This window comes from Anarhichas minor, unplaced genomic scaffold (genome assembly GCF_050575085.1).
Source record: "Anarhichas minor isolate MPS153535 unplaced genomic scaffold, ASM5057508v1 ptg000007l, whole genome shotgun sequence".
Taxonomy (NCBI): Eukaryota; Metazoa; Chordata; class Actinopteri; order Perciformes; family Anarhichadidae; genus Anarhichas; species Anarhichas minor.
Window position 1 is genome coordinate 10,805,001 of NW_027466453.1, and position 14,656 is coordinate 10,819,656.

The 14,656-nt window shown below is 42.7% G+C and overlaps 1 protein-coding gene across 1 annotated transcript in view; it reads right to left on the reverse strand.

Annotated features, from left to right (window-relative positions):
* The window catches only part of spop (speckle type BTB/POZ protein), a 73,888-nt gene that overhangs the window by 9,796 nt on the left and 49,436 nt on the right, over positions 1–14,656 (reverse strand). Inside the window, exon 7 of the mRNA XM_076085759.1 lies at positions 3,551–3,728. Within this exon, the coding sequence (XP_075941874.1) occupies positions 3,551–3,728 (178 nt within the window). The remainder of the gene's footprint in view (positions 1–3,550; positions 3,729–14,656) is intronic.

Consider the following 14,656-nt stretch of genomic DNA (forward strand, 5'->3'; position numbering starts at 1 on the left):
AAAAGAAAACCTTTATACAAAGTGTTTGCAGTGCAAATAGTATTTTTATAATCCAGATTGATGATTTAATCACATTTCGCCGCACTTAACAAAAATAAATGAACAGTTTAAATACCTAAACCTAGTGACCCACAGTGCTTGACCTATTGATTAAAAAAAGACACGTTTGTGGGTTTTTTTTTATCACTAAACAGGTGAGGTGACTTGCTGCACAGTGTCTTTTCTCTCTTCATACTCCAGACACGACCGCAGCAGGAGGAGTATGTTTAATCCTCCGGCCATGCTAACTGTCCGATTTAACCACGGCACTACGAATTACGTAAATCAGTCCCACTTCTGTTACATCAAAATCACTGCTGTATGATAATTCTGCATGCTTACAATAATCACCACATCTTGTCTCTGTAGTTCTGCTTTAGGCTCAGTGTATTTTCTCTCTTATCATGGCGGCAGTGACAGCGGTTAGTTGCGGCTGAGGCTGAGGATGAACCTCTCAGATGCAGTCTGTGGCTGGACTTAATTACCTTTTGGTTGTTTAACAGCGGAGAGAAAGTGTCTCTACAAAGGTCAACACCTTTAACCGTTAAGCCTTTTACTAAAAATCACATATCAATCAGTCAACTTAATAAGTATGTGCTCATTGGGTAACACCTTACTGTTCACTAATGAAATGAATGCTTAATCAACTAGTGATTAAAATTTAACGAATGTTTCAACACATTATTAAGTGCGTGTCGAAGTCAGTGATATGCTAATTCATTCTAGTTCTTAATAACGAGTTGTAAACCTCAGCGCTTGCTGCCCATCGAATTAGAAACGGGAGGTCATCCATCAACAGGCCACAAAAAGGTAGAATGCTGATAATATCAGTGAAACGTGGGCCAATGAGTGAATGAATACGTTAACAACGGGACAGAGTGGCTATGAGGTCAGCGCCTGCCGCTTCGGTGGTAGCACTTAATTCATCATCTCAGTAAATAACAGTAACCAACATCAGGTCCCCCAGCATTCAGCGTTCACAAGTGACTTTCAGATATGTTGTGGCTCACGGTCAACATAACTTCTAAGGTCAGGCCATGAACAAAGCCTCTGGGAATCCCCTTGAACAGTGTTAACTTTTCATTAATGTTTTCAGGTAAAGTGAATTGAGTTGTCAAGATATTTTTAGGGGAGATGGGTCCTTATTCCTTCTATCGTATGATCAGATTATAGATGTGTCAGAGGAAGCAGGCTGCAGTAACGGTTTACCACACAGCAGTGGGAAGATTACAGTTGCAGACACTCAGCAGTTGAATGGACGGTTAACTATCTATTCAACTATCAGGGTTGTTAAAGGGAATCAGTGAAATAGACACAAAAAAATGGTAATTTTGAATATACTTCTCTTCCGCTTTCTCGGCCGAGGTGATTTGCTTTGTTTAACCGGAAGGCGAGGGAAGCTGATCGGATAATTTAAGATTTTTTGGACGGTTGATTTGAAAGAAAAAAAACAACAACTTCACCAATGACGAGGACTTTGCCATCAGAAAGTATGTATCTACATAACAGTTCACAAAAAAGGGAGTTTGTCAGACACATGATATCTGTGACATGACGTTGCTGCCACTCCTTTTGTCACATAGTCACCAACTGACAAAAATCCTGAGAAAAGAAAAGAAAAGTGGAGTCATGAATAAACGTCTGTATCCTGGAGCACTGAAACTAAACTTAGCAGGTAGGACTATGGGGACAAACCTACAGTAAGTCTGTGTGGTGCAGCTCAATGCTGGTGAGCTCATACTGCAGCAACAAAGGGAAGGGGCGGGCAAGAAAGAGAGAGAGAGAGAGAGAGAGAGAGAGAGAGAGAGTCATAGAAAGTGAATGGAGGGAAAAAGTCAGAGGACGAGAACAGTAGACAGGATTGGGGAAGGAAGAGAACTGAGCAAGGTTTGAGAGGAGAGAGATCAATACTGAAAGAAAGGAAGACACATAACAAAGGGATGTGAACACAGAAAAGAGAGACAGAGTGAGGCAGGAGAGAGGAACGATGAGGAGGAAAAATGGAGACAGGAGAAGGAGACAAGAGAGAGAGAATGAAAAAAAGGAGACATGAAAGTGAAAGAAGGATGCAGGAAAGAAAAGAAAGAGACAGTAAGAGACATAGAGGGAGAACCAGAATGGTATAAAGATCACATGGCCAATATGGTGCCAATTTGAGTTGCTCTCCCTCCTTCGTTTGATCCCTCTCTGTCCGTCTCCACGGCGATTAACGGCCGGGAGAGTTGTCACGGGAACGGCCGAGAGGGGGAATAACGAGGAGGAGGGACGTCATCTGGACCAAGTGGAGCGGAGAAAGAGGAAGAGAGAGCGAGAGAGGAGGACCCCAAACCACAGCAGCACATAATTAAAATGGCTCCTCACACACACATTTCAACAAATCCAATAATGAGCAGCCTCTCCTTCCCTCCACAGAGACACACAGTTCACCAGTCTCCTCGAACCATTCACGATCTGACGCCGTCTGTCATCAAAGTGCCAATATCTGCAACAAGTTGTTCGCGTGCGTGCCACCATGACAGGGTGCGGTCACTACGAAGGCCAACACAGACTACGTGCTAAAGGTGCAAACAGCTGATGCTTTTGACTGGAAAAAAAAAAATCACTCAAATGTAACCAACCTTGTGGCAAACACAAATGATTCATTAAAATTTTAACTGCGATACTTCCCCCGGAATTTAATTCTAGTCAGAGTGGGAAAGCATCTGAAGCAGCATTCAAATCAAATCTAAAACTCTCACATGAAATCCAGGATAATGACAAGCATCTACTCCACCTCGTACATTAGTGTGAAAGTTATCTCATCTTAACACTATTCAATATAGTCAATTACTTGTAACGTGCACCTGATGTCCTAATATCGACTTCCCAGATTGTGCTTTTCATGATGATTTTATAATGTTTGTGTTTATGTTGAATTATGTGCCGTCATGTATGGTTGTTGATGTTCTTTTGATTTTCTTTTATGCTCTCTGTGAAAAGCAAATTCCCTTCGGCGCAATAAGGATTTCACTCATGTATTTATTTGTTTGTTTAGTTCCACAGACACCAATTTTGTTAACCTATTAATTTAGCACATTTATCAAGCACAAAGGGAAAACATTCACTAGCTTCTAAAACGTGAGGATTTGCTGCTTTTCTTAATTTTATTTCTTGCAATATCAATATTTGGGGTTTGGACTCTTTTTTTCGAAAGTGTGATGACAGTTTGTATTGTTTTCTTACATTTTATAAACAAGACCAATAACCTACAAACAGAGTGGCGCACAGTTTGGAGTCAAGAAGGGTGATAATGTGCTAAAAATGAAAATTATACTTTGAACTTTGAAATGTGCAGTACATTGCTGTATCCTTGCATGGCATCTTTAAGAGTCGTGACCACACAATGACTTTAACGATACAAATTTCAAATGTTTTCATTCATACACTGTTTGCTGGTATTTTATTCTCATTCCACTGCCTGACTCCACAAAGTTTTTACCACCTGAATGCTTAAAGTAGAGGATATTCTCACCTGCCAAGATGGCTTTGTGCCCCTGGAACTTCTGTCCAGCAACACACAGGGAGCAGTCAGTGAATCTAGAGTTTTCCCACAGATCTCCGAGCTCCTCGGCCAGCCGGCAGTCGGGAACCTTCACCATGTCCATTGTGTTCTGGCCTGAGATGTTCACAGAGTCCTGTACCACGCTCACCTGAGAACACACACAGAGTTCATGAGTAAAATGTACCATTTGTACTATCTCCGCCAGGAGGATCATGCACTCCGTTGTGTACATGCGTCTGTGAGAGAGTCCGTGAGTGAGTGTGCACCTCTGTGTCTGTCCACGGCTAATCTTGCATTCTGCTGCAGCGACTGCATCATTTTTTTGGATGACCAGTCATGGCTGCATGCTGAAGGACCTCCCATAGTTGCGGTGACGCACGCTTTATCAAAACACCTTTTATTGCCTGCAGACTCCTCACTCACTATTCTTAACCGGCCTCAGGCCAGCAGGGGCTAAAAGTGATAAAACAGCTAAGTGCATCGCCACCCCTCCATCTACTACTCTGCGCCAAGAGTTGGGGGATAACAGTTTGTTTTCATTTTGTTATTGCAATAATGTATGACGTGTTTTAAAGGACGACTTTGTGCAGATTGCCTGCATTGATCTCCATGTTTTTGAGTTTGGCCGTGTGTTTTATGACGCCTTACAGGCCATTGGTGTATAGACAGAGTTTAGCCAACTGTGTTTTGTATTCATTCAATCACACAATATAGCAGCGGTTGTTGCAGACACACCTTGTGGAGATCTGCAATCTACTGCCTTTCTAGTTTGCTGCATACAGTCATTCTTACACACGCAGAGTTTTAATTTTAGGGTGAACTGCCCCTTTATCACACAAACTAGTTCACGCAGAGGCAAATAAAAGCATACAATGTTCATAAAAATAAAATAAATCAGGTAATCAAACATGCTGTGAATGATTAATGTGGGTTCTCTGCCTCCGTAATCGATACATCAGACGCTCAATATGGAGGCTATTCAGAGACAACCTATTCTTCCTTCTTTATCCAATCAGATCGGCTACGCTCTCAAACAAGCCAGAAAATCAGCATTGTAGTCAAATTGGGTGTGTGAGCGTGTGTGTGTGTAATCTTCCCTGCTGACTTCACCACCTGTTCCAGACAATGTCAACCAGACTCATTTATCTCTCAACAGGACTTGCTGCAAACACACACAGACACACACGCACACACACACGCACACACACACACAAGCAGGCTCATGAGCACAAATGCACATTCTCTCACACACACCAATTACTGAGTCATTTCCGACAGTTTGGGGTTTTTACCTGCTTGCTGTGTCACCTAATCAAATACCAGGTAGTTACCCATAGCCCTGCTTAGAATACAGTTAGTTATCATTTGGAAAGTTATTTAGCACGTTACAATTCATGATAAAACAGTCTGATAAATATAACACTAACGTCAGGTGTAAAGGAAATAATACAGTATGGCAGTCCTTGATGGCTAGCATCCATAGAGTGTTGAAGTGGACTTGAAGTAATTTAGCTAATAACAATGTCAGACGATGAACTGGTGGAGTACTCCCCCAGTTAATTCCTAAGAACAAACAATGAGTATGTGTTGAAAAGGTGCAAGTGTGTTTTGAGCGGTGATTTAAATTACACATTGATCATTTTCTGCAGAGTTTCTAAGGACATTTGGTTGAAGGACGAGTGGTATCCAATAGATGGACTTGGGTGGGCTCTATTATTCTCCGAGACTTAGGAGTTCCCACAAGAGATTCACTGCTGTTGAACATTGATCTGATCAAATAGGCATTGTCTTTAAAATGGGTTAAAACATGAGTTCAGGAGAGTATAGCTGGCAGAGCTGTGAGCGGCACCAACAACACAGCTAATGGTCCCAAACAGGATTCTACAATGATGGCGACTGAACGATCAGAGTGGAGACACATTTCGCTCTTGCATCTTTATAATCTATCGGCAACTTTTAAGAATTTGGTGGAACAGTAAGTTAATTCAGCCGAAGAGAGCTTTTGGTTGGTGCTAAATGTACTTGGAGCCACTGGGACTAAGGTAGCCAAACAGATGATATTGAAATTATAGCTGATGAACAGGGGGGTAGATGATTAGCTGGGGCAATAGGAAAAAGTCCTGGCTAACTGTACTGGCGGTTGAGGGGTACGAGTGGGTATGGGCAGATCATTTACTAGGAGGAGGGGGAAAAGAGTGTAGATTAAAAAAAGATTGCTAAAGTCGCTAATCTGTAGACAACAGCAATAATCAACAACTTTCACTTCCATCTTAGTGACGACACAGCCCAACTCCCCACTAATCCCAAAATGTGCAAAGAGGCGGATGATCGGTGGAGCTGAAGCGGCCCGGGTGACGCAGCAGAGCAGCAAGCGAGACAGCACACACCTGGCACTCAAAGCGGCCACACCCTTAATTATTAAGAATGAGTTATATAAAAATTCTCCCCGTGTATAGTTATCATGATGATCTTTGTAGCGGGCAGTAAATATGTTTATTTCTGTTGTGAAGTTGGGCTTTTTCACATGGGGTGTCTATGGGGATCGACCCGTTTTTTGGAGCCAGCCCCAAGTGGTGAACAGATCGGTTCTTCCCCGACCAAGGGACAGTGTGCTGGACCGAGGCTGAAGGGTCAGGGGAGCTGGGCTGGCTCGCACAATCTGGCTCCCCCAGAAGGGGGGAGATGCTTCTCCTGGGCTGACTAACCCGTCCTTCTCCCCGAGCTCAGCCTGCAAGCGAGCAATGTTTTCTTTTACTTGTGAAAAGGTAAGATGCCAGTTTACACCCACAGCCATGGTCATTAGCAGGACTGCATATAAAGTTAGCATAGCCGTGTTTTCCTCCCTGTTGGTGGTCACAGACATGCTGAAATTCTCCCGTGCTGCTTCACAGGTGTACGATCACCCGGGACACCCATAGCGCTCGCCTTTCTGGAGGTATCCTAGTCTCCCAGACAACCAGTCATCAAACCTGGCATAGAAACTGGCGTTTCTTTGCTGGTGTTTGGGAGACTAACAGGAGGAGCTGAGAGCCAGGTTTATGAAAACACATACAGTATACCATGATGTTATTCAGGGGATTTTAACACACGATTAAATCTAATGATGCTTTTACATTATCCAGCACGTTACAACAATAGATATGGAATTATGAAACTGTCTAATTGGTTATCTATTAATTCTGCACAACCATCACTGATCAGATATAATGTCAGATAAGCAAAACAACAATCTTGAGGATGATCTTTGTTCTCTGTTTTCTTTGCTGACAGCTTCTGAACACATTCAGGAAACTGTTCAAGAAAATCCCAACAAAGTGACCTTGCTATTAAAGCTTCAGGGAGGCTGACACCCAAAAACCCCACAAAGAAAAACATGCCTCCTCATCCATCCCCATCCGCCCAACTGCCCGCCTACTCGCCCAATAGCACATCCATCCACCTATTCAACTCGCACAAAAAGAGCCCTAGAAAAGGAGGAGAAGCACATACAATAGACAAGTGCGTGGCAAGCAGGAAATTGAATGTCAAGGAGCCTTGTTTGCTCCTGATCGAGGTTTTGGAGTTAGCCTGAAGGGGACAGAAAGACAGAGAGACAGAAGGGAAGATAATAAAACAGAAAAAGAGGGTAAGAAAAAAGGAGGAGAGAGAGGGGGGGGGGGGGGATATAGGGATAATAAATGCATAGAGAATACAGATGCAGATACCAAGAAGAGAAGAGGCCTTCACACATAAAGGGGGGAGGGGGGCTATTGGAGGGATCTACAGTTGGAGATGGCCTCTTATAAGCAGCAGCTCATTTCTTGCAGATAATTGACAGGGACACAGTGAGAAGAAAATGTGACTTTTCTGAAGAATAGAGCATTCACTATGTGTGTGTGTGTGTGTGTGTGTGCGTGTATGAGTGTGTGTGACAGTCTGGTTTCCACAGCTGGCTCTATTAATCACACTCCAGGGGGATGCAAGTCTAACTGACTGACGTACATCCATCTCCTCAACACACTCATACAGAGGAATGCTCACATACACACACATATACACACACACACACAAACATATGTATTCACATGAGGAAAAGACTGTCCTGCTCACACACACACACACACACACACACACACACACACTGGCATTCATAAAACACTGATTAGCAACACAGAGGGCCTGGTAGACAGGGAGCTGCCGTGTGGAGGAGTGAAGAGCGGGAAGAACAACAAAAAAAACAGAGGACAGAGACAGACAGACGGACAAAAGAGACAGAGGACAGAAGTTCAGTCAGCTCAAGTTGGAATGATAAATGGCTTTAGGAGAGGAGGAGGAGGGCGGCGCTGTGTCCTGAGTACACACGGAAAAGATAAACAAGTGCTGAAAAGCGAATTGGAAGGGAGGCCAGTGAGCCTGGTCAATGGGCTTCGGTATAAATAGCCCAATTAGCATGGCAGAGCAGTCGCTGGGCTCTCAGATGCAGCGTGGCAGAGCTGGTCTAATTACTGGCTAACTTGACCAATTATTCCACTGTTTAACCAGGTGGAAACTAAATCGCAGCACCTGGTTATTTAGACACACTCGCTGCCCCGACAGTCTTCACGCCATTAGCTGTCATCTTCTGTTATTGTCAACCTCCTCCTCCTCCTTCAAACACTCCCTCTCAAACTGGCGGAGATGTAGCCAGTTTAAATACGTTTGCAATTGCAGAATAGACAAATACACCCAAAATCTATAACGATAGATAATTGCATGAATCGACACAGCAGTGTCAGGACCAACAGACTACAGAGCAGCTTCTTTTGTCAGGCTGTGAGATTCCTCAAGTCCTCCTCCTAACTCGACCATAAGAAATGGATGTTTTTGTTTCTTATGTTGCATAAATGGGATTAGAACTGCATTATTAATAGGTTTAACTATCACATCACTAGCACATTTTCAGGGCAATCACGTCATTAGAGTCTTGTAGTTGTATCAGTGAAAGTTTTGGCTTGTTGGTGCTACAACAAGAAATGTTAAAAGGATCACCAGAAATATTTGTCTTTGTCCTGTGGGGACAAACACAGAGCAAAGGACAGAGCGCCACGTTGCTGTGTATATGTGAGCGAGAGAGAGAGTCAAGGAGGACTATTGCACGCAATGTTTCTGTACGTTATTAATAATAATAATTTGAATGTCAACGTTATAAATGACGCTTCAAATTATCCGGTAGCCTACAGCCCTAATTATGTTATTACCAGCGTGGAGGCATATGAACTCACTATCTTTGCTTTGAGAAATCCACGGAGCCCTGGAGGTATTAAGATGACCATTAAAATCCGAACATTAGGGCTTGTATTAAAGGCCATGTATCACACAATAATAAACACATGGGCTACATATGAATTAGCATTGAAGCTCAGAATGTACACTTGTTACAATAACAGGCTTTTATGCGATCACAGGTAGAACATCTTTTCTAAACAGCATTATAGCCCAGCTCTAATGTGTAGAGTTAACGCGTGGGTTTATAGAAGTGAAACACACTTATGATGATTGTGTGACAGTGGGGAACTTGAATATTTGATGGCATGCATTGAACACGGACATTTGTGTCGGCCTTGGTGTGAGAGGTCTAAATGCGAATATTCACATTTCTGTGTAGTTGTCATTTTCCGACCAGGTGTGAAAAGGCCGTCATAGTCCCAGCGAAGTGTTGAACTTACCAACCAGCTGACTTTTATTTATTCCCCGGCGGTGTTAATCATGACAGTGATGATGATGACAGAAATACATTCTGTGTAAAACCTGGGGTAAAAAAATTACAGTAATGAAGAATCATTGGCGCTATATCACCACAATCATCATTTGTTTTGGTAATTAAGTTCCCAGGATAAGTACTTGCTAAAGCGCTCGCCTCCCAGTTAGTTCCTCAGACATCAAGATGGATCTGTCGTAAGCTCCCTCTCAACCCTCCAGGCAACGCAGAGTTAATATTGAGTTTCTGTAGCCGGATGATTTATTCATAAAGCATCAATCTTTTTTTCTGCCTGTTTATGTGTTTGTTTATGGATTTACAGTGTTTGGCCATGCGTGAAATAGTTTGAAAAAGGGAGAAAAAAAAATCTAATCAAGTGAAATTCATTAAGTTGGGGAACACTTGTTGTTTCCCTTGTATTTCTGACCTTGTATATTGATGCATGAATTTATGGGTAACTATATGGCACTGAGTATGAGGGCATATCTCTACTAGCTCTATGCAATTGTCAAGATATGTCAGTCCCACACGTCAGTTTCTTCCAAACCCCCCTTACCACTCATTTTCAGGACTGCCAACGCACGGCGTTCAAATTGAAGCAACTTTAAAGCAATGTTATCGACATACTAGCTTTCGAAAACTGCTATTCTTTATATAAAGTATGTTAGTTATTGCTAACATGGAAATAATGGAGAGCTGCTAACAGGCAAGCACAATGTCTAATGATGTAGAAGTTATGTGTTTTTGTGACGGATGAGCAATCTTTCCACCGACGTGTGTAAATTAACACATTTTTTTTGGACATATTTCCACAAAATAAAAAAAACACAAACTGACAGGATGAGGGGAAAAACTCGACCCAGTTCTGCTGGCAGAGACAGGGTCCGACAGTAAATGGCTGCTAGGTCGGCGACCAGCTAATGCCAGGATGGTTGCCGTATTTTGAATTGTTCATAATTAGAGTGACAACGGTCCCGTGTAATTACACCCCGTATTTCAATAATAAATTGATACCACGATTAGCTAAACACAATCAACTCCATCGCGCACCTGCTGCAGCCCACTCACTACTTTTGTACATTTACCCTCTATTTATTAGCTGCTGTTGCTCCACAATGTTAGGTTGAAATTACTACTCGTCTTTCAATCAGCCTTGGCTGTCTCAGTATCGGGTCTGCTTGTCTTTGTTGATGACGGGTTATCACTAGATTTTATTTACTCCACACTTAACTTTCACTTTTTGTTTCCCGGCAGAGGAAATGCAACAGCAGCACTCTCATTTGCCTACAAAGTAAAGCTTCTAGACTCGGAGCATTGGATACACGTGAAACATGTTTTCTATACCTTTTACAGCATTAACTGTTTTATACCTGCACTGTGTTTCAATTCAAACACCATAGTAGTCCGTGTGATGCTGCTGCTTGGGAGGAACAAAACCAATGCATTCAACAAAATGATTTAATGTTCCTTTACAGAAGGGGAGCAGCGGTGTACTACGTCATCATCTGTTACTAAGTGGAAATTTGATTGCAACTCAACCTGAATCAAGTGTTCAAGGGTAATACTGCATATCACATATTTTATCATACAGGGAATATCTAGGACTTGACCAGGTGGGTCTGTATTAGCTGAAAAATGAAAGAATGGATAAAGTGACGAGTAAGCCCGTGCATTTTCATTAAAACCAGATAAATACACACACTACAACGGCTTAATAGAAATCTGTGATCTTTAAACTTGTCCTCTGAATCCTCAGAGCGCAAAGCTCATCACCAGCTTTTTATAATGCATGACTCGCCCTCCGCTCTCCAGCCAGCCAGAGCAAACAGGCTCCATGTCACGACCCACTCTGCAGCTCTTTTTCTCCGTCTTCCTTTCGTCTTCTCCACCCACTTTTAGATGTTATTGCCCCCCCCCCCCCCCCAAAAAAAAATCAAAAACACTCAGAGCAATGACAGGATATTTGACAGACTCTGAAACAGGATTTAGAGTTAGCCGCCCTCTGGCAGCTGCAAGAGGTGACTGAACTGATTCAAACTGAGAATAATGGCAGAATGTGATTTCTTCGTGACACCATTAAACCAACATAGCCCCAAATCCCAGCACTATTAAATAAAAGTCCAAAAAAAAACAATGCACTCACTCTCCTCGCAAGACAATAGCTAGAACCTCCTTTAATAACAGGCTACTCATCTGATCCAAAGGGATTATAATTGTATTTCAAGCACCTTATTCAACCTATAAGACAATTTTACAGTCGCTGTCCAAACAAGATACTGTTTGGTCTTTTCTTTGAAGCACAATGTGTGACATGCTTTTGTATTTCTGGGGCTTGTTTTTATGAAAACAGAGGAAAAACTGGGCAGATAGCCTGACATCACGTTGGAGGAGGAAAAGAAAAGAGCGCCACATCAGAGAACGTCGCAAAAACCATGCAGCACACACAACAAATCAAGTACTAAAGACAATGTAATGAGCCGCAGGCGGCAGGCTGCACGCTTCCAACTCCTCAGCAAGGTATCCAACTATATGAGTTGTATGGCCGGCATGTAAAGAGATACACCAGCTTCTCTTCTTTTGAACGTAAAGCAGACCCGTTGTATGAAAATAGCCGTCACCACCAGTAACGGCAAGTTGGGGGAGGACTATTAACCTAAACAACTTGTTGTGCCACGGTACCGTCTGTTGAGACACAAACTTTACCTAGATTGGCACAGTTTTTAATCTTAATCACACCACTGCATGTACCAATTCATATGTTTCTTGTGTTGGAGCGGTCATTTCAGTGGGCTGTTTGCAGGGTCCCAGCTGTGTCCATGACACACACAGACGGGCGGGCCGGCCTGCCATTGACACAGAGGTATTTAGGTATATCTGCACAGACAGAGGCATATTTCATGCATGATTTGAAGTCAAGCTGCTGAACGAGCGTCGGGGCCTGCGCCCAGATTTACAGCCAAGCGTGCCTGGCCAACCCTGTCCTTACATATACACAGGCTTTCAGACATAGAGTTTTCACCTACACACACACACACACAGACGCACACTCAGTTTCACTGCTGGCAGTGAGCATGAGCCTCTGCATGTCGTCTGTAAGCACCAGCCATTTGGGTCCTTTTTGTTTCCAGGCTTTTGTTTTCTCTGCTGGAAGATCACAGACACTAAAGTGATAGCTTTGAGACTCTGAGGCCCGATCTAAAGTGCTTGAAGGAAATGTTTGGACAAAGAAAACAAATAAATAAGCAGGCAAAAGTTGCCCGTTAGTTCAATTTCTGCTGTCTTTACTCTGGGAGAAGCAAAGAGCTTCTGAAGGCATATAAAAGACCTGTTGATGTGGTGCTGGAGCAGAAGTGTCGCAAAGGCAGTATCAATTAAAGGATCCATTGAGGCTCAAAAATCGGTGACAACAAGCTATCACGGTACAAATCCCATCGCAAGATCAGAAAATCAAGCTTGCACTCTGTTTGCTCATTCTCTTCCTTTGTCTCAATCAGCATTCGTATTTCGCTCTGATTAGGTCCCAGATCCCCTTTTTAAATGATCCAAATCGTCTTACCCTTTTAACCTTTTGCTCCCTGTTCTGATTAGGCAAAAACAAAACTATATAAATATATTTTACCTCATTTCCCAGGAATGAAAGATTGCTTGTGTCTTCCCCTTTTTACCCAAACACAAATCTCTATATGCATCCTTTCTCCCTCGTCCCATCCTCCCACCTCTGCCTCTTTATCCTGTTCAGAGAGCCGGTTGTGTGTGTGTGTGTGTGTGTGTGTGTGTGTGTGTGTGTGTGTGTGTGTTGCTCATCGTGCAGGGAGGGAGCAGCTGGAGCATCTGCAGTCGTCTCCTCCGACATCGGCGCGGCATATGGCAGGGGCCCTGTGAAGGATGGGTGCTGTCACCCGGCAAAGTGCTTACCCACCGACAGGAGAGGAGAGCCGCACTAACACCATGAGGAAGAGGAGGAAACAGCTGAACATCAGCACCCCACTCATTTATTCTCACACTGCCACCCCCGCCTCAGGAGGGAGGCACTGGAGGAGCCTTACAGACAAGACCTCGGACCGGATAGACGTGGCCACGTGGTTGAAATATGTTTCAGTAAATTGCATCAAAGATTGGCTATTTGCAGAAGATAAACCAATCAGGGAAGAAAACACGGGCTCCTCTTCCAGTTAACACATGCAGGCACTGATTTCACACATGTATTCATCACCCTTCTATGGGTCACACAGGAGTGCATACGCCTGGTTACCGTTCATTACATTGATATTAACTAAATATGCAAAGGCACAGCTTTTTGCCTGGTATTTTGCCTCACATGTTACAATTACCACTGTGAATAAGGAGGCACTTTTATCTCCAGAAGTGACAAAAATGGTAAATATATCATATTTGATATATAAAAAATATTTTAATATCACAATCCTTCTTTTTCCTCTTCCTGTAAAACTCATCTTGAAATAGAGGGGCGTATACATAAGTGTAGAGACTAGTGCACATGACCCTGCTGGACCCTCAAATTGTAATAAAAAATAATAAAGCAGTCATTTTGATTACAAATATTAATATTGTTATAATACACCTGAGAATATTATTCATAAAATGATCTTTAGCATATTAAGAGAGATGGACAGACTAGAAGAGGGAGGTGGAGATGGTGTTGATATTCATATTAATATGATAGATAATATGATACTAATAGATAAATGCAGCTAAACACACACTACACAGTTCATTGATGGAGATTTGATGAAGTGCAAATTCAGGTTTGAAGAGCACAAACTACAACATCTGTCCACTATTTCAGTTGTTAGATATTGTGTCTATTAATGAAAGCCCAATTTCTTCCTATTAGTTTCTAATAATAGTTTTTTTTAGTATTCACAAGCCTTTATCTTTCCCACTCTTTCCTTTTGGGTCTTGTAAATCCCACCAGTGCTGTGTTTACGCCTCCTTTTCAGACGCAGAGAATTTTCAGTCGTTACCAGCGTGACCTCAGCAAATCCGGCAGAATACATAATCCTCCTCTGTTAACATGTTCCCCCTAAGATCTGTGTGATCCTCCCCGAAAATGCATATGCAATGAGTAGAGAGGTGCACCTTGCAGACATTTGCACAAAGGGACGTGAACACTGCGACTCCAGTCTGCCTGGTGCGACTGATACAGTGTTTGTGTTTGTGGCAGAATGCGTTACATCTATGCCTAAAAAAACAGGCACAAAAGTCTTTGTAAATCTAGACTTTTTCCCTCAGTCTCACAATGTTTACTGAACTCGTCATATCCCCTCTCTCACTTAATTTATGTCTAAATCAGCCAAATATGCAGTACTTCTCAATTTCACAAGAGCTTGCAACTTGTA